Source organism: Cynocephalus volans, chromosome 8 (genome assembly GCF_027409185.1).
Source record: "Cynocephalus volans isolate mCynVol1 chromosome 8, mCynVol1.pri, whole genome shotgun sequence".
NCBI classification, from domain to species: domain Eukaryota; kingdom Metazoa; phylum Chordata; class Mammalia; order Dermoptera; family Cynocephalidae; genus Cynocephalus; species Cynocephalus volans.
This window is the reverse complement of record NC_084467.1, coordinates 73319878-73344669: the sequence shown is the minus strand read 5'-3', so window position 1 is coordinate 73344669 and position 24792 is coordinate 73319878. Positions and strand designations below refer to the sequence as shown.

The 24792-nt window shown below is 37.0% G+C and overlaps 1 protein-coding gene across 3 annotated transcripts in view; it reads left to right on the top strand.

Moving 5' to 3' along the window:
• TTLL7 (tubulin tyrosine ligase like 7) overlaps positions 1-24792 on the top strand; it is a 163335-nt gene that overhangs the window by 66974 nt on the left and 71569 nt on the right. For all 3 annotated transcript variants that reach the window (XR_010024212.1, XM_063105386.1, XM_063105385.1), the window contains exons 6-8: positions 13946-14104; positions 15358-15574; positions 22134-22298. Coding sequence is in view for 2 of the 3 variants with exons in the window: in XM_063105386.1 (XP_062961456.1) it covers positions 13946-14104; positions 15358-15574; positions 22134-22298 (541 nt within the window). In the remaining variant the exon portion in view is untranslated. The remainder of the gene's footprint in view (positions 1-13945; positions 14105-15357; positions 15575-22133; positions 22299-24792) is intronic.

Here is a 24792-nt window from a genome sequence, read left to right as displayed (position 1 = left end):
TATTCTGTTTCATTAGTCCAAGTGTCTGTTTTTATGCCAATATCATTCTGTTTTGGTTACTATAGCTTTGTACTATAATTTGAGGTAGTGTAATGCTGGCTTTATTTTTTTGCTCAGGTTGCTATTTGGGGTCTTTTGTTACTCCATATGAATGTTAGAAATGTTTTTTTCTATTTCTGTGAAGAATGTCACTGGTATTTTGATGGAGATTACATTGAATCTATAGATCACTTTGGGTAGCATGGATATTTTCACAATATTGATTCTTCCAATCCAGGAGCATAGAATGTCTCTCCATCTTTTTGTGTCCTCTGTAATTTCCTTTAGCAGTGATTTGTAGTTCTCATTGTAGAGATCTTTCACTTCCTTGGCTATATTTATTTCTAGATATTTTATTTTTTTTTTGGTGAATATTGTAAATGGGCTTGCTTTCTTGATTTCTTTTTCTGCTAGTTCATTATTGGAGTATAAAAACACTACTGATTTTTGTGTGTTGATTTTGTATCCTGCAACTTTACTGAAATCACTTATCAGCTCTAAGAGTTTTTTGGTAGAGTCTTTAGGTTTTTCTCTGTATATGATCATGTTATCTTCAAACAGGGAGAGTTCGACTTTGTCTTCTCCCATCTGGATGCCCTTTATTTCTTTCTCGTGCCTGCTTGCTCTGGCTAGTATCTCTAATACTATATTAAATAGGAGTGGTGAGAGTGGGCATCCTTGCATTGTTCCTGTTCTTAAGGGAAAGGCTTTCAGCTTTTCCCCATGTAGGGTGATCTTTGTGATGGGCTTGTCATATATAGCTTTTATTGTGTTGAGATATTTTCCTTCTATACCTAATTTGCTGAGAGTCTTTATCATGAAATGATGTTGAATTTTGTCAGTTGCTTTTTCTGCAACAATTGAGATAATCATATGGATTTTGTCCTTGATTTTATTGATGTGGTGTATCACATTTATTGACTTGTGTATGTTTAGCCATCCTTGACTCTCTGGGATGAGTCCCAGTTGATGATGGTGTATAATTTTTTTGATGTGTTCCTGTATTCTGTTTGCTAACATTTTGCTGAGGATTTTTGCTTCTATGTTAATCAAAGATATTGGCCTTTAGTTTTCTTTTTTTGTTTTCTTTTTGCTTATCTTTGTCTGGTTTTGATATCAGGTTGATGCTGGCCTCATAGAATGAGTTTGGGAGAATGGCCTCTGTTTCAATTTTTTGGAAATTTGGAAATGATTGGTATTAATTCATCTTTAAAGGTTTGGTAGAATTCAGCAGTAAAGCTGTCCAGTCCTGGGCTTTTCTTTGTTGGGAGACTGCTGATTACTGCTTCAGTGTCATTGCTTGTTATTGGTCTGTTCAGGTTTTCTGTGTCTTCTTGGTTCAATCTTGGTAGTTTGTATGTGTCGAGAAATTTATTTATTTCTCCCAGGTTTTCAAATTGTTGTCCTATAGTTGTTTATAATAGTCTGTAATGATTCTTTGTATTTCTGTGGTATTCGTTGTAATGTTTCCTTTTTCATTTCTGATTTTTGTTATTTGGGTCTTCTCTCTTCTTTTCTTAGTTACCCTAGCTAATTGTTTGCCTATTTTGTTACTCTTCTCAAAATACCAACCTTTTGTTTCATTGATCTTTTGTATCATTTTTTGGGTCTCTGTTTCATTTAGTTCTGCTCTGATCTTAATTATTTCTTTCTATGTACTAATTTTGGGATTGAATTTTTCTTGTTTCTCTTGTTCTTTGAGGTATGGTGTTATGTTGTTTGTTTGAAATCTTTCTATTCTTTTGATGTGAGAATTTATTGCAATAAACTTCCCTCTTAGTACTGCTTTTGCAGTATCTCACAGGTTTTGGTATGATGTGTCTTTATTTTAATTAGCTTCAAAAAAATTTTTTTTTTTTTTTTTTTTTTACGTTTCTTTTTCTTTTCTTTTTTTTTTTAATTTTATTATGTCGATATACATTGTAGCTGATTATTGCTCCCCATCACCAAAACCTCCCTCCCTTCTCCCTGCCCCCCTCCCCCCCAACAATGTCCTTTCTGTTTGCTTGTTGTATCAACTTCAAATAATTGTGGTTGTTATATCTTCTCCCCCCCCCCCCCGGTTTGTGTGTGTGTGTGTGTATGTGTGTGTGTGAATTTATATATTAATTTTTAGCTCCCTCCAATAAGTGAGAACATGTGGTATTTCTCTTTCTGTGCCTGACTTGTTTCACTTAATATAATTCTCTCAAGGTCCATCCATGTTGTTGCAAATGGCAGTATTTCATTCGTTTTTATAGCTGAGTAGTATTCCATTGTGTAGATGTACCACATTTTCCGTATCCACTCATCTGATGATGGGCATTTGGGCTGGTTCCAACTCTTGGCTATTGTAAAGAGTGCTGCGATGAACATTGGGGAACAGGTATACCTTCGACTTGATGATTTCCATTCCTCTGGGTATATTCCCAACAGTGGGATGGCTGGGTCGTATGGTAGATCTATTTGCAATTGTTTAAGGAACCTCCATACCGTTTTCCATAGAGGCTGCACCATTTTGCAGTCCCACCAACAATGTATGAGAGTTCCTTTTTCTCTGCAGCCTCGCCAGCATTTATCGTTCATAGTCTTTTGGATTTTAGCCATCCTAACTGGGGTTAGATGGTATCTCAATGTGGTTTTGATTTGCATTTCCCGGATGCTGAGTGATGTTGAGCATTTTTTCATATGTCTGTTGGCCATTTGGATATCTTCCTTAGAGAAATGCCTACTTAGCTCTTTTGCCCATTTTTTAATTGGGTTGCTTGTTTTCTTCTTGTAAAGTTGTTTGAGTTCCTTATATATTCTGGATATTAATCCTTTGTCAGATGTATATTTTGCAAATATTTTCTCCCACTCTGTTGGTTGTCTTTTAACTCTGTTAATTGTTTCTTTTGCTGTGCAGAAGCTTTTAAGTTTGATATAATCCCATTTGTTTATTTTTCCTTTGGTTGCCCGTGCTTTTGGGGTCGTATTCATGAAGTCTGTGCCCAGTCCTATTTCCTGAAGTGTTTCTCCTATGTTTTCTTTAAGAAGTTTTATTGTCTCAGGGTGTATATTTAAATCCTTAATCCATTTTGAGTTGATTTTAGTATACGGTGAGAGGTATGGATCTAGTTTCATTCTCCTGCATATCGATATCCAGTTATCCCAGCACCACTTGCTGAAGAGGCAGTCCCTTCCCCAGTGAATAGGCTTGGTGCCTTTGTCAAAGATCAGATGGCAGTAAGTGTGTGGGTTGATTTCTGGATTCTCTATTCTATTCCATTGGTCAGTGTGTCTGTTTTTATGCCAGTACCATACTGTTTTGGTTATTATAGCTTTGTAGTATAGCTTAAAGTCAGGTAGTGTTATGCCTCCAGCTTTATTTTTTTTGCTGAGCATTGCTTTGGCTATTCGTGGTCTTTTATTGTTCCATATAAATGTCTGAATAGTTTTTTCCATTTCTGAGAAAAATGTCTTTGGAATTTTGATGGGGATTGCATTGAATTTGTTTATCACTTTGGGTAGTATGGACATTTTCACTATGTTGATTCTTCCAATCCAAGAGCATGGGATATCTTTCCATCTTCTTGTATCCTCTCTAATTTCTCTCAGCAGTGGTTTGTAGTTCTCATTATAGAGATTTTTCACCTCCTTGGTTAACTCAATTCCTAAGTATTTTATTTTTTTGGTGGCTATTGTAAATGGGCAGGCTTTCTTGATTTCTCCTTCTGCATGTTCACTATTGGAGAAAAGAAATGCTACTGATTTTTGTGTGTTGATTTTGTATCCTGCTACTGTGCTGAAATCATTTATCAATTCCAAGAGTTTTTTTGTAGAGGTTTTAGGCTGTTTGATATATAGGATCATGTCATCTGCAAACAGGGACAGTTTGACTTCATCTTTTCCAATCTGGATGCCCTTTATTTCCTTCTCTTCTCTGATTGCTCTGGCTAGTACTTCCAACACTATGTTGAATAGGAGTGGTGAGAGTGGGCATCCTTGTCTAATGCCTGTTCTTAAAGGAAAAGCTTTCAGCTTTTCCCCATTCAGGATGATATTGGCAGTGGGTTTGTCATATATGGCTTTAATTATGTTGAGATACTTTCCCTCTATACCTAACTTATAGAGGGTCTTTGTCATGAATGAGTGCTGAACTTTATCAAATGCTTTTTCAGCATCTATAGAGATGATCATATGGTCCTTGTGTTTGAGTTTATTAATATGGTGTATCACATTTATTGATTTGCGTATGTTGAACCAACCTTGCATCCCTGGGATGAATCCCACTTGATCGTGATGAATAATTTTTCGTATGTGTTGCTGTATTCTGTTTGCTAGTATTTTAGTGAGGATTTTTGCATCTATATTCATCAAGGATATCGGCCTGTAGTTTTCTTTTTTGGTTATATCTTTACCTGGTTTTGGTATCAGGATGATGTTTGCTTCATAGAATGAGTTTGGGAGATTTGCGTCCGTTTCAATCTTTTGGAATAGTTTGTAAAGAATCGGTGTCAATTCTTCTTTGAATGTTTGGTAAAATTCTGCTGTGAATCCATCTGGTCCTGGGCTTTTCTTTGTTGGGAGCCTTCTGATAACAGCTTCAATCTCCTTTATTGTTATTGGTCTGTTCAAATTTTCTACGTCTTCACGGTTCAGTTTTGGGAGCTTGTGTGTGTCCAGAAATTTATCCATTTCCTCCAGATTTTCAAATTTGTTGGCGTATAGTTGTTTATAGTAGTCTCGAATGATTCCTTGTATTTCAGATGAATCAGTTGTAATATCGCCTTTTTCATTTCTAATTTTTGTTATTTGAGTCTTCTCTCTTCTTTTTTTTGTTAGCCATGCTAATGGTTTGTCAATTTTATTTATCTTTTCAAAAAACCAACTTTTTGATTCGTTGATCTTTTGAATTGTTTTTTGGTTCAATTTCATTCAGTTCTGCTCTGATCTTAATGATTTCTTTCCGTCTGCTAACTTTAGGATTGGATTGTTCTTGTTTTTCTAGTTCTTTAAGGTGAAGTGTTAGGTTGTTCACTTGCCATCTTTCCATTCTTCTGAAGTGAGCATTTAATGCAATAAATTTTCCCCTCAATACTGCTTTTGCAGTATCCCACAGGTTTTGGTATGATGTATCATTGTTTTCATTAGTTTCAATAATTTTTTTGATTTCCTGCTTGATTTCTTCTTGGACCCATATGTCATTAAGTAGAATGCTGTTTAATTTCCATGTGTTTGTATAGTTTCCAGAGTTTTGTTTGTTATTAATTTCTAGTTTTAATCCATTGTGGTCTGAGAAGATACATGGGATAATTCCAATTTTTTTGAATTTATTGAGACTTGATTTGTGACCTAATATGTGATCTATCCTGGAGAATGATCCATGTGCTGATGAGAAGAATGAATATTCTGAGGTTGTTGGGTGGAATGTTCTGTAGATATCTGCCAATTCCAATTGGTCTAGAGTCTTGTTTAGATCTTGTGTTTCTCTACTGATTCTTTGCCTAGATGATCTGTCTAATATTGACAGTGGAGTGTTCAGGTCCCCTGCTATTATGGTATTAGTGTCTATTTCCTTCTTTAGGTCTAATAGAGTTTGTTTTATAAATCTGGCTGCTCCAACATTGGGCGCGTACATATTTATGATTGTTATGTCTTCTTGATGGATCAGTCCTTTTATCATTAAGTAGTGTCCCTCATTGTCTCTTTTTATGGTTTTTAGTTTAAAGTCTATTTTGTCAGATATAAGAATAGCCACTCCAGCTCGTTTTTCTTTTCTGTTTGCATGGTAAATCTTTTTCCATCCTTTCACTCTTAGTCTGTGTGAATCTTTATGGGTGAGGTGGGTCTCTTGTAGGAAGCATATAGTTGGGTCCTGCTTTTTGATCCAGTCAGCCAGTCTGTGTCTTTTAATTGGGGAATTTAAGCCTTTAACATTAAGAGTTATTATTGAAAGGTGTTGATTTATTCCTAGCAGTTTATTGGTTGTTTGGTTGTCTTAGGTGTCTTTTGTTCCTTGCTTTCTGATTTACTGTTTGGTTTCTTTGTTTGTTGGTTCCTTAGGTTGTAGATAGTGTTTTTGTTAGCTTGTTTTCTCTTCATGAATGCCATTTTTATTGTACTAGCGGGTTTAGATTTTTCTTAGGTTTTTATGGCAGTGGTAGTTATTTTTCAGGAACCAAACCCAGTACTCCCTTGAGGATTTCTTGTAAGGGTGGTCTTGTGGTAGTGAACTCCCGCAGTTTTTGTTTGTCTGAGAAATATACTATTTGCCCCTCATTTCGGAAGGATAGCCTTGCAGGGTAGAGTATTCTTGGCTGGCAATCTTTGTCTTTTAGTATTTTGAAAATATCATCCCATTCCTTTCTAGCTTTTAGGGTTTGTGATGAGAAGTCTGATGTTAACCTGATTGGGGCTCCCTTATCGGTGATTTGACGCTTCTCTCTTGTAGCTTTTAAGATTCTCTCTTTGTCTCTGAGTTTTGCCAATTTGACTATGACATGTCTTGGAGAAGGCCTTTTTGGGTTGAATACGTTTGGAGATCGTTGAGCTTCCTGGATCTGAAGATCTGTGATTTTTCCTATACCTGGGAAGTTTTCTGCCACTATTTTGTTGAATATGTTTTCAATGGAATCTCCATTTTCCTCCCCTTCTGGAATACCCATGACTCGGATATTTGAACGCTTGAGGTTGTCTGATATCTCTCTCAGATTTTCTTCCATGTCCTTGATTCTTTTTTCTTTCTTTTTGTCTGCTTGTGTTATTTCAAACAGCCCATCTTCAAGTTCAGAGGTTCTCTCTTCAACTTCGACAAGCCTGCTGGTTAAACTCTCCGTTGTGTTTTTTATTTCGCTGAATAACTTCTTCAGTTCAGCAAGTTCTGCTACATTTTTTTTCAGGACATTGATTTCCTTGTATATTTCCTCTTTCAGATCCTGTATACTTTTCCTCATTTCATCATGATGTCTAGCTGAGTTTTCTTGTATCTCATTCAGTTTCCTTAGAATTATCACTCGAAATTCCTTGTCAGTTATTTCAAGGGCTTCTTGTTCTATAGGATCTAGTGTATGAGATTTATTAACTTTTGGTGGTGTACTTTCTTGATTTTTTGTATTTCTGGTGTCTTTTTTTTGGCGTTTATTCATTGTGGCAGGGGGTTTCACAGTCCACCGGTTTGAGACTAATGACTAACTAGGATGTTGCTGTGGTTGCCAATTTGGTATGGCTCCCGCCGTGACTGCTCAGTAGGCCTCTAGTGTCTTGTGTGTGTGGTTGCCTCGGGTCTTGGGCTTCTCCGGGGATCCACCTTTCTGGTCAGCTTGTACTCTGCTGGGCTGGTGGATCACGTACCACAGGGTGTGTGATCTCTGTTGAGCTTTCACTTTCTGTACAGGACTTCTCCCCGTTCCGTGTGCTCTGGCCCAGGCTGTTAGATCGTGCAGTGGCGACCCCACCGGGTGTGTGGTTTCTGTCGAGTCTCTGCCTCCCTGGCCGCACGTCTCCCCCCTCTGTGCACACTGTGCTGGGCTGGGGTGTGTCTTCTGCACCCCTCGTCTATCAGCTGGGCCTTCAAGACCCTGCTCAGCACCGCCTCGCCCAGGAAGTCTACCAGGTTTCTGCTAGGCACAGACGACCGGTCTCTCTGGGTGCCTTTGTAGCACTGTGTAGATCTTTCTCGGGTCTTGTCCACCTTTGTATCCCCCCGGTATAAACCGAGTCTAGTGCCCGCCTGCAGCCTGCTCTCCGGCAGGTTCAAGCGGACTTGGGAACTCTCCTGCCACACTATTCCCAACCAGAAATTCGTTAGGCTTTTTTCCAAACTGGTGGTCGCAGAGATGGTATCTGCCTCCCAGTAACAAGAAGTTTACTGGGGCCGGAGTCCAGGGTGTGGTGGAGTGACAGTCGGCCCGCCCGTACTTCCTAGCCCTCCCAACAGTGGTCGGGACACCCCACACCCCCAGCCTCGCCAGAGAACCGCGGAGGGAGTGGGAGAGGAGGCCGGCCCGCAGGGTCCGGAAAGCCCCGCGCCAGGCCAAGCAAATGGGCTCAGTGATGGCCGAGCAAGGTGGAGCTGCCCGCACCTGGGAAAATGGAGGCAGCACCGTGGCAGTGAGTGGCCTGGTGGTGCAGGCGGGAGCCGCGTGGGCATCCACCCCCGAACAGAGCTGTGCCAGGGATCACTCACAGTGCTGTGCCAGGTCGGGCGCTCGCTGTCTCTGGTTTGTTGCCTTCCGTGTTCTCGGCGCTGCCGCCTCGGGCTGTTCAGTCGCGGCGCCGCTCAGGCGCTCCCAGGAATCTTCTTTAATGCCGGCCTGAAACCTCGAATCCTGAATAGGGCAGCTGGCCGCCTTCAGTGCGGCCCCAGCCTCCGGGATCCTGGCTGCATCCACAGCAGCCCTGGCGCCGTGTTCCCTGTTTCAAGACTCGCTTTTGCAGCTAAGAATCAGTTCTTTTCCTGCTCCACACTTCAAAGCTGTTGCCTGTAAATGAGGCAGCCTCTCCTGCCGGGGGCAAAGTGGCGTTGAGCCCCCACGACCGGCCAGCAGCAGCAGTCCTCCCTTAAGAGATGGCCAGAGGAAGGTCCACAAGTTTCCCGACTGCCTGAGGCCCAGTGGCCACCTTTTCCACCTCAGCTACTCTGCGCCAGCCGCCGCAGCCGCCGCCATCTTGAAACCTGAATTTACCCCAAAATTTTTTTGATTGCCTGGTTAGTTTCTTCTTCAACCGATAGGTTGTTCAGGAGCATGTTATTTAATTTCTTTATATTTGTATAGTTTCCAGAATTTCACTTGTTATTGATTTCTAGTTTTAACCCATCGTGGTCAGAGAAGATACTTGAAATGATTTCAGTTTTTAAAAATTCATTGAGAATTGATTTGTGACCTAACATTTGGTCTATCCTGGAGAATATTCCGAATGCTGATGAGAAGAATGTATATTCCGTAGTTTCCGGATGAAAAATTCTGTAGATGAAAATTCCAAGTTCAATTGGTCTCGTGTGTAGTTTAAATCCTGTGTTTCTCTGTTGATTTATTGCCTAGATGATCTGCCCAATGCTGAGAGAAGTGTGTTCAGGTTCTCAATTATTATCATATTGGAGTCTATCTTTTTCTTCAGGTCTAATAGTGTTTGCTTTGTATATCTGTGTGTTCTAGCATTGGGTATATAAATATTTGTGTTATGTTTACTTGCTGGATAGATTCCTTTATGATGATATAATGGCCTTCTTTGTCTCTTTTTATGGTTTTTGGTTTGAAGTCTATTTTAATACAATACAGGAATAACTACTCTTGCTCCTTTTTGGTTTCCATTTGTGTGGAGTATCTTTTTCCATCCCTTTACTTTTAGTCTGCATGTGTCTTTACAAGTGAGGTGAGTCTCTTGTAGACAGCATATAGTTGGGTCTAGTTTTTTAATCCAGTCAATCAGTCTGTGTCTTTTGAGTAGGGAATTTAATCCATTTACATTTACAGTTGTTATTGAAAGGTACTGTCTTACTCCTGACATTTAATTGCTTTTCTTGTTTTCTTTTGTTCCTTTCTATCCCTTTTATTGTTTGTCTTCAGCGTTTGTTGGTTTTTTGAGGTGGTATGATATAGTTTCTTTCTCTTTCTCATTTGCATATCTGCTCTAACAGTGATGTTTATTCTTTCTTGTGTATTCATGGTGGTGGTTATTGTTTTTGAGTTCCAGGTGCAGGACTCCCTTAAGGAGTTCTTATACAGCTGTTCATGTGATGGTGCACTCCTGCAGCTTTTGTTTGTCTGAGAAATACAGTATTTCCCCTTCATTTTTGAAGGATAACCTTGTCAGATATAATATTCTTGGCTGGAATTTTTTGTCTTTTAGGAATTTCAATATATATCCCATTCTCTTCTGGCCTGTTTCTGCTGAGAAGTCTGCTGTTAGTCTGATGGGCACTCCCTTACAGTTGACTTGACAATATTCTCTTGCTGTTTTTAGGATTCTCTCTTTCTTTGACTTTTTACAGTTTGTCTGCAATGTATCTTGGAGACAACCTTTTTGGATTAAATCTGTTTGGGATCTTTGAGCCTCTTGGATCTGGAAGTCCATACCTCTACCAATACATGGGAAGTTTTCCACTTGGAATATGTTTTCTATGCCTTTTCCTTTCTCGTCTCCTTCTGGAACACCTATGATTCAGATGTTTGTGTGCTTAAGTTGGTCTGCTAGCTCCCTTAGATTTTCTTCATTTTTTTCCCCTTTTTTTTGTCTGATTGGGTTATTTCAAAAAGACTGTCTTCAAGATCAGAAATTCTTCCTTCCACTTGCTCCAGCCTGCTGTTTATGCTCTCAGTTGTAGTTTTTATTGAATGAGTCTTTCAGTTCCAGGAGTTCTGCTGTGTTCTTTTTTAATGATATTTTTCTTTGTAAATATCATGTCCTGTATTGATTTTTCTCATTGTGTTGTCTACTGAATCTTCTTGTATCTCACTGACTTTAAGATTGTTAATCCCAGTTCTTTATCAGATATATCAAGGGTTTCCTCTTGTATAGGGTCTGATATTTGAGAATTGTATTGTTCCTTTGGTGTATCATATTTTCTTGTTTTTTCATATTTCTCATATCTCTTCATTGATGCCTAGTCATTGGGTGATTGCTTCTTCTATTACTCTGGGGTGGTTTTTGAGGAGAGAGACTCCGTCTTGTACATTTGTTATATATTTCCCATTGTGAGGGATGTTTTAGTTTTGGTTCTGGATAGACTCAGTAGTTCTGGATAGACTCAGTATTTCCAGGGGATGCCAGCAGCTATGTCTGCAGCTAGGGATGGCTGGGCCTGTGTGTGTGTGTGGGGAGCCACACAGATGTTTGGGTCAGCTGGGGAGTGGTTAGTATCATCTGGGTTCCCAGGGCTGCATGGGCAGTTGGAAATCTGGAGCCATGCAGGCAGTACAAGGCTGGAGTCATTCAGGTGCCATACTGGCAACATAGGTCACACAGTGGCATGTGTTGTGCAGGATGAACTCCTGTGCAGAGAGAAGGGACATGGTTCTGGGACTAGACAATGGTACAGGAGACTGTGGTGGTGGTTGGGGCAGGTTGGGGCAGGAACAGGAGGAAGTGCTCATGGCCAAGTAGATTCTTTTCCCAACAAAGGAGAATTCCTCTTGGCAGATCCCAGTTTGAGAGATGTGGCAGTAGCTGAAACCACATGCCTCTTCTCTATACCACCCTGCTTAGTTTTTGTGCTTCACAGGTTTGTCACTGGGCTCCTCCTGCCGTCCCACACTCTCCCACTGATGCTCTCCCGCATTCTTAGCTGTCCTTTCCTTGCTTTGGTCCCTTTCTGTGGCAGGATCATACACTGGGCACTTCTAGTCTGCCATCTTGCCCTACCTCCAGGACTCATTATTCACAGAGAAAGTTTAGTAAACTTGTATGTATAATTAAAGAAATATTAGTATGCTTCCATTTGAAAGTTTATTATTATGCATGTATGCATTCAACAAATCGTTTTGCATGTCTACTCTCTGCACTAGAGACTGCTAACTTTTAAGTAAACAAGATAAATAAGACCTAGTCCCTGCCTAGAACTCACATTTTAGTAAGGAAGAAACACTAATACACACAATACACTTTGGTGATGCCACATATGTTTCATTTGTCATTTAACACTTATTTATTAAGTAACTGCTCTGTACCAAGCATGGCGCTGGGTTCTAGGCACATGAGTTGATCAAAAGCAGACATAGGGTTCCTACAACATTCAGTTGCAACTATGATATGTGCTCTGAAGTTCTAAACCAGAGTGCAGTAAAGGAGCTCTGACATAGTTAGGGAGGTATGTGAGAGTTTCCCTGAGGAAGTGATGTGGAAACTGAAATATGAATGATGAGTAGGAGTTTACTGGTGAAGATGGTAGGTAAGAGCCATTCAGGCAGAAAAAATATCATGAGCTGAGGTCATGCGGTGGAGAAAAGTGTGAATAGTCAAGATAGTGAAATAATACCATGTACAGTTGGAGCACAAAGAGATGGATGGGGAATAAGGGACAGATTAGCTGAAAAGTGATGTTCAGAATTATGGTATTTATCTTAAGTACCATAGGGGAGGTTGGGGGTGAGGAGACTGTAGCTGGTGATAATATGACCAGAATGGCACTTTGAAAAGATCATTCTAGCTGCTTTGGAGAAAATAGAAGTCTGAAAGAAGGGAAAAAAATAATCCAAAAAACAAAAAACAAAGTATATGTCTATATGGATGAGAGAGGTAACTGGTAAAGGTAGACCTGTTGTCAGGCTGTTGCAAATATGCAATTTTTCATTCTATGGAGTCCTTGGAATTCTCCTTAAGGAAAAAAGTTTTTGATTAGATCAAAAGTCATGACATATCTATAGAGTTAACTTAATTATTTGATATCATTTAGTAATTTCATAACAGAGTGAGAGCAGAAATTATCCCAGATTCTCAAATTCCTGACTAAAACTGCATGTCTCTTTTGACTTGTGCTAGATTACCTAAATGGAATAAGGTGTTTCACTTGAATATATGTATGCTTGGATTTTTTTCCAAATATGTATTTTAAAGAATGGTACCATTCATAAATACCAAATGGTTAGTTTTAAAATATATTGTTCTAATTAAAGCTTAACTTGATCTAATTTTATATCACTGTTAAATATATGATAAATACATTTAAAGATGTTAGAAACAAAAACAAGGATATTGGCACTGTTAGTGTGCTTCCTTTAGGGTTTTTTTTTTGTGTTTGCGTATGTAATTTTCAAACCAGTCAATATTAGCCTGTTTTGTACTGAGATAGTTTAGCTTGTTGGCTTAATCTGGATTTGACAGATGGAGTTGGTAATTATTTCCCTTCTCATAATAGTTACATGACTTTTTTACAGGATTCTCCTGAAAGTGCACTTGAAATATGGTAATTATATGACCCTCTAGTTGTGAAAGCCAAGTGGTTGATGTATTCCACACCCTAGTCTTGGAATTTAGGCCCTACTTCTGTGCATACTATATACTATGGTTCCATTTTAGTTCTTACCTGCCTCACTTGGGGACAATATCTGCTCATCTATAAAAGAGTTTCATAAGTTTAGAAAAAGGTCTTCTTTTGAAACAATCAGATTTTCTTTAATAGATATTAAATATCTTTTTAATGCTTTCTTCATTTTTATTGGGAATTGATACGTACAAAAGGGTTAACATTTGGGATTAATCAAAAGTAAATATTTTATAACTAATAGTATCCTTAAATTATGAGTCAAATAGGCAGCCTAATTTGTAGCAAATACAAAAATGTCAGGATGTACATTGTAGCTTTAATACCACATGCATATATAGTTCATATAACAAAACATCTGTTGACTCAGGCTTTCACATGGTTTTCTCAGAAAAGTAGTTAAACTCTAAAAAACAGTGTTATAAAAGGCAACCAAAAACTGTTCCGTATGGGTGACCCAGAGGACTCAAAATATCATCTTTAAAGATGCAATTTAAATGGCACTTGGCCTTAAACCATTCCCTACCCTCTGCCCTCTTCCTTGAGACAGAGTTAATGACATGCTACCTTGCTTTATATGTCTTTAAGGTACCTATCACATTGTTTTGTAATTAACAGCCTGTCTGTAAATTGGGCAGACCCTGTACTAATTTATATTAATATCCCCAGTGCCTAGCACATAGTGTATACTCAAATAAATGTTTGGTGTACTAATAATATGTAAATCAGTACATATTAGGGCAGAGATTTTTGTCTTTTTTTCACCTGATGTATTCTAGTGTCTAGAATAGTGTCTAGCACATAGTAGATGCTTAATAGACGTTTGTTGCACAACTCAATGAATGAATGAATAAATGAAGGAATGGAGAGAATTTAAAACTTGGTGGTAAAGATCACTAGCACAGAGAAAGAAAATTTATAGAAGTTTGAACAGAAATTATTTTTCATATTGTCTCTAATTTACAGAATGATCAGGTCTCGGCCTCTGGATTATACCTTTGTTCCTCGAACATGGATCTTTCCTGCTGAATATTCTCAATTCCAGAACTATGTGAAAGAATTGAAGAAAAAACGGAAACAGAAAACTTTTATAGTAAAACCAGCTAATGGTGCAATGGGTCATGGGTAGGTTTATTTTTACCTGAATATATAAAAATTTAAAAAAATTGGAGGAAAATAATAAATGTGTGTAATTAATCAGAGTTGAATACCAGTATGAAAAAACAATAAAATAGGTTTCTAACTATTGCTTTTTTGGAACCAGATACTTAACGGGCCTTATTCTTTTAACCTATCCCCTAGGCTTCAGTAATTCATTTTAAAAATTAAATCAGCAAGTTGTGAGATTTAATAGGATATAACAAAATAGAGGGGAAAAAAGCTATTTTCTAATTTTTTCTTGAACATAAAACTCACATTTATAATAATGTGAATAGGCTTAGAGAGTAAAATCAGTTGCTATAGTAGAGCTAAATTGAGTTGGAGAAAGAAATGGAAAGTGAGTTACTCTTTTGAAGAGATATCTTCAAGCAAAATGCGTGTCATCTTTGCCTTGTAAATAAGTTTTTCTTCTGTATGTAGCCATGGTAATTGGATTGAAAATGAGTAGAACACATTTTAAGCTAAAGTGCCAAGAACTAGACATGTTAGCTGAAAATAGAATGTGCAACTTAATATTCCTGTTTCCTTTTGCTTACTTAGGTTCAGCTAGTGTTCTCCAATGTACTTTTCAAAGAAAATGTGACTGATGGTGCTTTTAATAAAATATACTTTAGTTACTTTAATTTTTTGATTTAAAATGCTATGGGAAAAAAAGATTTGGAAATGTAGCTATCAGGTAAATTACTGTTCACAAATTTTTCATTTAAATTTTAATCATAACGTAATTATTGGATTGCATTATTTAAACGTGTGGTTTGGTTATTTTAAAATAAAGAAGTAGTGATAGTGAGAATCGTATATCAAATGCTTAATGTTAAGTTGGCCCCCTATATTATTAGTATTGAAGGATCTCCTTAAACACTTAGAACAAAACAAAACAGACAACAACAAAAAACTTGCAATCTTTGCATAAGGTTTGTGTATGTATATTTGTTGCAGCATGCCTTCAACATTCAGGCAGTTTACAACTCTGCCTTAGCCTTCTCTTCCTGCTTGTACAGAGTCTGGTGGTTAGCTTGAGGTTAGAGCTTAGGGCCTTTTCAGGTCTTTCCTAAGCATGCACATGGCCTTCTAGGTCCTAGGAATATATCACAGCTTTTCAAAGTCCCAAAGATTCCCATCACTACTGACTAATTTTCTCTTGAGTATATTTATACCTTTTTAAACATCTTGCCTTCATATTAAATGATTCTTTTTCTTTTTCTTTTTAAACTTAGGATTTCTTTGATAAGAAATGGTGACAAACTTCCATCTCAGGATCATCTGATTGTTCAAGAATACATTGAAAAGCCTTTCCTAATGGAAGGTTACAAGTTTGATTTACGAATTTATATTCTGGTAACATCATGTGATCCACTAAAAATATTTCTTTATCACGATGGACTTGTGAGAATGGGAACAGAGAAGTACATTCCACCTAATGAATCCAATTTGGTAAGTGATGCCAGACAGAATTTATGTTTTCATTCATTTGTTCAACATGTACTTTTTAAGGCACCCATTATGTATAAAGATTGTATGAATTGAAGTTCTTCCTCTCAGGTTTTTATGGTCTAAAAGAATTGTATGCATAAATAAGACTGCCTGTAACTTACAGGCAGCTTTGTGAAAATTAGAAAAAAACGTGTCTGCCCTAGTCATGCTAATTATGAAGAGATACCCCCTCTGAGTGCTGTGAGCACAAGACTGGATTTCAAAGCACACATTTGTATGCAGTGGCCCTGTATAGAAATGACTGTAATAAAAATAATATGCCACTGAAAAGTACAGATAAAGTGTTGTGTTGCTGAGTGCAGGGACAGTTTGTGTTCAGCTCGTCATAGAAGAGGTGGCATTTGAGCAGTTTTTCTATAAAAGGTAGGATTTGAACGTGAAATTTGGGAGAAAGTATATGAAACAAAAAAAAAGCAGAAGTTATCAGACAGCAGAGTTATTAATTTTTGTTGAAACAAAAGAGAAGTAAGATTATAAATTTGCATTGATCAAATGTGTCAATGGACATTTAGGTTGGTTCCATATCTTGGCTATTGTAAGTAGAGCTGCAATAAACAGGGAGTGCAGGTATTCCTTCAACATGATTTCCATTCCTTTGGGTATGTACCCAGAAGTGGGATTGCTGGAGCGTATGGCAGTTCTATATGTAGTTGTTTGAGGAACCTCCATACTGTTTTCCATAATGGCTATACTAATTTACAGTCCTACCAACAGTGTATGAGGGTTCTTTTTTCTCCATATCCTCACCAGCGTTTGTTATTCCCTTTTTGATAATAGCCAGTCTAACTGGGGTGAGATGATGTCTCAGTGTGGTTTTTATTTGCATTTCCCTGATATTGAGCATTTTTTCATGTGTCTGTTGACCTTTTGTATATCTTCATATGAGAAATGTCTATTCAGCTCCTTTGCCCAGTTTTTAATTGGATTACTTGCTTTTTCTTACTGTTGAGTTGTCTGAGTTCTTTGTATATTCTGGATATTAATCCCGTGTGAGATGAATAGTTTGCATATATTTTCTCCCATTCTGTAACCTAAATGTCCATTGATAGATGACTGGATAAGGAATATGTGGTATATATACTTAATGGAATACTACTCCATCATAAAAAAAGAATAAAATTCTGCCATTTGCAGCAACTGGATAAACTTAGAGAAATAAATGTTAAGTGAAATAAGCCAGGCACAGAAGGAGAAATACCACATGTCCTCACACATAAGTGGATGCTACAATAGAGAAAGAAAGAATCACAATAATACATTAAACTTTCAAAAAAAAACCCCCCAAAACAGAACTGTGGTTATTAGAGGTGGGAAAGGGAGAGGGGGATGGGGGTTAGCAAGAAACTGGTTAAGGGTCACAAAGATTGATTATGTTTTGTAAACATGAGTATACTAATTATCCTGATTTGATCACCACATATTGTGCACATGTATTAATGTTCAATATTGTACCCCACAAAAGTATATAATCAATTACCTTTCAATAAAAATCCTGTCAAAAAATGTGAAGTTGAGACATAAATTAGCAGTTTCAATGTGCATTTTACAATCCATTAAATCTAGCTTTTTGTAGATACTTTTCCATTAATATTTCCTTTGTGCAGCTATAACATATTCATGAAAGTCATAACTGAAATTCATCATGAAAATTATAAACTGTAATTTATAGGTTATGAAAGTCGAATTATAATTTATTATACATATTTAAAAATTTAGTTAACCTCTAATCATATATTTGGATCTAATAATTACCATAAAAATTACAATTATCGTTTCCCAATCTGTCAAAGGCCTAATTATTGTTCTCCCCCAATATTATGCACACAACTCCATTAAGAGTGGTCATATCTTCAGAATTAAATAATGGCTGATCATAAACGTTGCTATGTTCAATAAACTGAAAAATGTTGTAAACCTAACAAAGGAAGAATAAAGGAACTGTCAAACTTTTCATAGGAAAGGAAGTTAAAAGAAAGAAACATTTCATTAAAGGTCATAAGGTGTGGATAATAAATCCACTCACGAAGTAATGTTTGAATTCTACTACACTCTAGGCATTGTGCTGGTTTTGGAAAAACAGTGACAGATACAGTGCTTAATCTCAAAGAAGCAACAGTCTAGTGGGGAGGCAGAAAATAGAATAAGCAATTACAGTACCTGATGGTAAGTATGATGGTCTGAGATGCTAAGGGTGCTACGGCATCGCATAGCAGGAGCACCTAACCCAGTTGGAGATAAAGGTTGGAGAGGGAGTTTGTTCACAAATTGAAATCTGATTAATGAAGAGTTACCCAGGTTGGAGGTGAGGTGTGGTGAGGTGGAGCTCCAGGCAGAAGAATAGCTCAGAGGTAAGAGAGAGTATGGTATGTCTGGAGAAAGCTGGCAAGTTCAGTTTAGCTTTAAAGTACAGACTAAGAAGGAGCAGCTGTTCAGAGATGAGGAGGGAAAATCCTAGAAGCCAGAGCTTTTAAGACATTGTAGGTCATGTCTAGGATTTTGGAATTTAACTTAAGATGAAAGAAAGCATTGAAAAGTTTTTTAAAAAAGAAAGAAATAATGAGATTTGTGTTTTAAAAAGGCCACCTGATCTGTAATGTCCCCCATGTGAGATGGAGGTAGAGATGGATGGGAAAGACTAGAGAAAGGGAGACAAGAAACTGTATTCTAGTTTGACCACATATGAGAGGAAAGAAGACTTAAATTGAAATAATAGCAGTGAGGCTGGACTAAGAAAAAAACATTGATGTAATATGGCGACAGGTTGGATTTGTGGAATAAGGGAAAGGAGCGGGAAATCAAGTATAAAACTCAGATTTTTGGTGTGGGCAGTAGAGTGGATGGCATGTTTCTTGCTGTGATAGGGAAATACAGAAGGTATTAAGGTTTTGTGGAAAGCTAATGTGTTTGGTTTAAATGCTTGTGCTACCTCCAAATGGATCTCTTCTATAGGCATTTGGATAAACAGTATAAGCCTGGTATTCAGAAGAGAGATCTCAGCTACAGGCATAATTTAGGACTTGTCAGCTCATAGATTATAATTAAAATAATTGGAGTCAGTAAGAATAGATTATATATGTAAGGCAGTAGTGATCTTTTAATAGTAATGAAAAGGGTAAGGCTTGGGAGATTTTTTTGATGATAAAGTACTTTATTCTAATATGCTAAGTTATGTGTATATAATTTGCTTAAATACACTGGGTTAGGAAATCATAATGAGAAATTGGAAGAAACAAAATGTGGCCTCTACTCTCACTTTGCCAGATGCTCCTGAATCATGCATGTAAGCTCCTGGCTTTGGATTTCACATGTATAGAAAAAGTTTCTCTCACATAAATGTCAGTATCTTCATATATCTCTACAGTTTCCTAACTGAATTCCTAGATTGAGATATGAAAAAGTAAAAAAGTGAAATACAAAATTTTATGCAAAGTGAGACCACAATTATGTACAAGGTTAGTTTAAGAAAAAAGAGTGGAAAAAAATAAACCGAAATGCTCTCACTGATTACTTCTGTTTGTTTGTTTGTTTTTGACATCTGGCCCGTATATGGATCAAACCCTGGACCTTACTGTTATCAGCACCACGCTCTAACCAACTGAGTTATCTGGCTAGCCCTCATTGGTTACTTTTGGGTGGAAGATGCTGCATATTTTTTTCATTTTTCTTGTTTTCAGTTTTAAAAATAGTGAACGTGTATTTTGTAATAAGCTGTGTATTTCTGTAGGAATGAAATATTCGTAAACTACATATAAGGTGATTATAAGACAAAGAATTTCAAACATTGAATATAGGTTGAGTATTCCTTATCTGAAATGCCTGGGACAGGAAGTGTTTTGGATTTTGTATTTTTTAAGATTTTGAAATATTTGCAGAATACATACCTGGTTGAACATCCCTAATTCCCAAATCCAAAACCTGAAATGCTCCAGTGAGCATTTTCTTTGAGTGTCATGTTAGCACTCAAAAAGTTTTGGATTCTGGGTTTTTGAATTAGGAATGTTCCATCTGTGTAAACATTTATTTTTTGCTACCAATGTAGTGGTCAGCCAATCCTTGAAAAGTTTTGTCTATACGAATTCATTGTATTGAGCCTATATGCTGGAAAACAGGGTTGGTTATGGTTATGTTTTTTACCCCTTGCAGGTTGCTATATGCTTTATAGCTGCTTTCACTGGCAGTGAACTGATTAGAAGGGGCTTTTTGTCAAGGTGCATGTGAAACTGTGGAATTTCTAGCCTCTCTGGCAAAGATGATGTTTTAAGAAAAATGAGAAGTTTCATTACTTACTCACTTTTTCACTAAAATAGCTAGTGTTTTTATTTCTACTACAGGTTGAGCATCCCTAATCCAAAATGCTTCCAAATCCAAACCTTTTTGAGTACTGACGTGGCATCATCACATGTGGAAAATTCCACACCTGACCTCATGTGACAGTTTGCAGTCAAAACTGTTTCATTCACAGAACTATTAAACATATTATATAAAATTACCTTCAGGCTATGTCTATAAAGTGTATATGAAATGTAAATGAATTTTGTGTCTAGACTTGGGTCCCATCCCCAAGATATCTCATTATATACATGCATATATTTATTTATATAAATGGGTGTTCTTTAAAGATTTTTTAAAGATTAGTAAACAAAAAGAAGTCAGAAGGAACCAAATCAGGACTGTAAGGTGGATGTATAATTTCCCATTGAAACTCTCACAAAATTGCCCTTGTTTGATGAGAGGAATGAGCCAGTAGCATTGTCGTGGTGCAGGACTCTCTGGTGAAGTTTTCCTGGGTTTTTTCCGCTATAGCTTTAGCTAAAACTGTCTCCGAACACTCTCATAATGAGCAGATGTTATCGTTTTTTGGCCCTTCAGAAAGTTAACAAGCAAAATGCCTTGAGCATCCCCAAAATCATGTTTGATCTTTGCTCTTCACCAGTCTTTTGCTTTGACTGGACCACTTCCACTTCTTGGTAGACGTGGCTTTGATAGTACTTTGGCTTCAGGATTTTACTGATAAAGCTGTGTTTCATTCCCTGTTACAATTCATTAAAACTCTGCTCTTGTCTACAGCTGATCTGGGCTCAACAGTTTTGTCACCCACTAAGCAGGAAGTTTACTCAACTGTAATTTTTCAGTCATAATTGCGTAAGCTGAACCAATTGGAATGTCTGTGGTGTCGGTTATTGTTTCTGTTGTTAATTGTTGGTCCTCTTCAATTAGGGCACAAACAAGATTAATCTTTTCCTTGCAAATTGATGTGGATGCTCTGCTGCCATGGGCTTCATCTTTGATATTATCTGGTCCCTTCTTAAAGCAAGTTATCCATTTGTAAACTGCTGATTTCTTTGGGGCATTGTCTCCATAAACTTTTCATAAAACATGGTGATATCATCATTCTTCTACCATAAATTTGATATTCTTGCTTCAATGTTAGCAGAGTTCATGTTGCTCTGGTAGGGGCTCTTTTCAAACTGATGTCTTATCTTTCTTAGTTCCTCAAACTAGATCTTGTTCAGACATGTTATAACAAGTCAGTACGAGTTTATTTTGGTGCAAAAAATTTTGAAATACATAGTTTTTTCATAATATACATTTTCCATGAAATTTTTGGAAGACCCCTCCTATGTATTCATTGTGACACAACATTGCTATCTAAAGTAATCTTTGGGAATAGGATCATGAGGAGGATAGGAATTAAAGATAGACTTGAATGTTTATGCTAGCTTGATAAGGACCAATTAGATGTGTATTAATTGACAATTATGAGAAGTTTAAAATTTTGTATTATTTTTCAAGTTTATTCGAGGAAAATAGTATCAACAAACTTAAGAATATAAAGAGATTAAAATGTAAAAGCCCCGATATGGAGCACTATGCATTTACCCTGAACCGTTTAGACATCTGTATAGCATTAAGTGCTGTATTCCGTCTGTTGAATGTTAAGTGCACTCTGTCTTGTCAGTGAGTTAAAGTGGCCTCCCAGTCAGTATGGGAGTGCAGAAGTGGTGTCTGGTAGTCCTGTCTCTAGGTTTGTACTACGTACTTGAGCTTATAATTTTTATTTTTCTTTAAAAGATGTAGAATGCTCTCATAGAAAATTCCTTTCCCAAAACAAATTTGGGCAAAAACAGTAAGGGCCAAAAACATTGAAAACAAACAAACAAACAAATACAAATGCAGAGGGGTATTTTTTTGCTTAGCAATATTTAGTTTCACATTTTAATTTAATTGTTCTCTATATGCTTATTAATTTGATACTTTTTATGGTAGATATATTTTGAATAATATATAAAGTAACTGTAGATGATGACATTTTCAATCCTTTTAAGGGAAATGTGCCATTCTGTTTAATTTCAAAATTGTCTAAATAACCATGAGATTGTCAGTCTGCATAGTTTAGACTTTAAGATTGCATTTAGTCTTTGAATACTTTCTTTTCTGTGAAACTTCACAGTTCTAAAGTCTCATAGGTGGTAACAACTTTGGTTCTCACTTTTTACAGACCCAGTTATACATGCATCTGACAAACTACTCTGTGAACAAGCATAATGAACGTTTTGAACGGGATGAAACTGAAAACAAAGGCAGCAAACGTTCCATCAGATGGTTTACAGAATTCCTACAAGCAAATCAACATGATGTTGCTAAGTTTTGGAGTGATATTTCAGTAAGATTATACCATTCTACAATTATAACTGTCTTTCCTCAGCAATAATTTAAAGCACCATCAGGTATTTTAAATAAAGAACAGATTACATAAGGTTGGGCAGATAAAGAGCATTTTCATGAAGGAAGTGGAACTTGTGATGGACCTTGGTAAGTAGAATTTTTAGTGCTAGGGATGGGAGAGAGGGATTTCTAGGTGGAGGTGAAAGCATAAGTAAAGGCGTGGAGGTATGAGAATCATGATATGTGGTGCAGGTTGTCACATAGAGTATGTGGAAGATTTGTGAGGGCCCATGGCTGAAAAGATATGTGGGGACAAATTTTAGGTCTGAAAAGCAATGCTTAACTTGGTAGGCAATAGGGATACATTTGGTTTTTAATGGAGGAGAGTAATATGACCCAAAACTATGCATTTAAAAGATAAATCTGAAAATAGGTATAAGATCAATTAGAGGAAGACAAAGAGTAGGTAGAGAGGGCACATGGAAGGCTCTTGTGGTATTTTAAGTCAAAAGAATGGTCTGGATTGAACCACAGTTAAAGAGGTGACAATGAGGTAAACACTGGGATTAACTGAATGTCCAAGATGAGGAAGAAGTATTCAGAGACCCCTCTGAAGTTTTAAGAAGGAATTGTAGGGAGAATGGGTGTGTCATTATCTGAAATGGAATATGAAGGAATTTATTTTTAAAGGATGTAGAATTTGGTTTTGAAGATGAAGGTAAAGTGTTCTATTTGTTTATTTGTACATTTGTTAATTCAATAAATGTTGAACTGGTAGTATAAGCCTGTCTTTGGTTGATAATTTGAAGATTTGTAAGACGTAGCTCCAGTCCTCAAAAATCTTACAGTCTAGTAGGAAAAACCCACACATAAACTGTTAATAAAATGCAGTGTAGCAACTGCAACAACAGAGACATGCATTGGATTCTGTGGGGATGTACAGGAAGACCACATATGGTAACTCGGAGTGGATAGGGATAGGAGGGGGAACTTCCTGGGGACATTGACACCTAAACTGAGGTTTTTAAAGTCCATGAGACTATGGTGATAAGTTCCACTTTTGATATGTTGAACTTGAAAGGCTGCCTCAGGTAGAAATGTTAAGGAGGCAGTTAAAAGTGCATATCTGGGGTGCAGTTGATAATTAAGCCATGGCACTGGATGGAATTCCAAATGGTGATGGTAAAAAGATAAAAGTAGACAGATGTGAGAAGATAACCTTGGTGAGGCTGATCCTTTGTCAACCCTAGCAGAAGCATTAAAATTTTACTTAAAGTTAGAGGAGTGTGTCTATTGAAAATATTTAATGTCATTAGGGCTATACAATTCAAGTTAGCTTTCTTTTTGGGACAAACAATATATAATTTAAATAAATCTATCACAGAAGATGGCCACAAAAATTGAGAGTTGGTTGAACTTGGTTCTCTGTAATTGAGAGGAACAGAGAAAAATCAGCATCATTATATTTATCCTTTTGTTGATTACTTTGTTGGTTGATCTTTTTACTTTACTTTCTATATCACAGGTTGTAAATCCAAAGGTCTTTAAGTGTCAGACAAGTAAGAAAGAGTGGAGTGGTCTGAATGAAGACAATGGGGTGTGCTGGGAGCTGTGTTAATTTGAAGAGCCTAAGGGGTCTGAAGGGGTAGTTACCACTCAGCACCAGCTTATAGGTACCACATGATATTTTGGGCCTGGTGTGGCTCATTCTTGTAATTTATTAATGGAAGACATAAATGATTTATAAATGTCAGCAATGGATTCAAAATATTGAAAAATGTTGGGGCTCCACCAAAAATGTTTGTTGTCTGGATTTGGCCAGATGTCCACCCATTTGTTGACTTTGCACTATATCTTCCTGAGACACTAACTACATCTGAATAAGAAATTTGATTCCAACAATGCTGTGTTTATTTTATTTAACTATTTATTTTATCAAGGCCAATTTTGTGGAAATTCCAAAAACTATTCTAATAATGACAGTTTACTGTAAGAGTGGGTCAGAAGCATCGAAGTGGTGAAATTCATTATTTTTGCACAGTAGCTCATTGATGGAAGATCATACCTGATGATACTTGGATGATTTAATGAATGGGTCATTAGATGAATAGCTTAAGGGGACCAAGAAAGTTTTATATACCTTCTGACATTCTTTTTTTTTTTTTCTTGACTAAATTTTTAACTTCTGCATGTGTTTGTTCTTTGGGGAAGTCTTTGTGAAAAGGTGGAACCTGTTGGGCTGCCTTGGTGAGGAATGGGTAGAGAGAATGAGTCAGAGAGTAAAATGAGCATCATTAGCTTTATATACATTGATTTTAAGTAGTACTTTCCCTGCACAATTAAATTAACAGAAGGTATACAAGCAAGACTAATATTAATAAGAAGGTATAGAAATTTACTTTTCTGTAAGACCCTAAAGTATAAATTTTAGATATGACCCGAACATAGCCCATGTGGGCCTATTAAGCTCTGACACATTTCATGATTTTTGT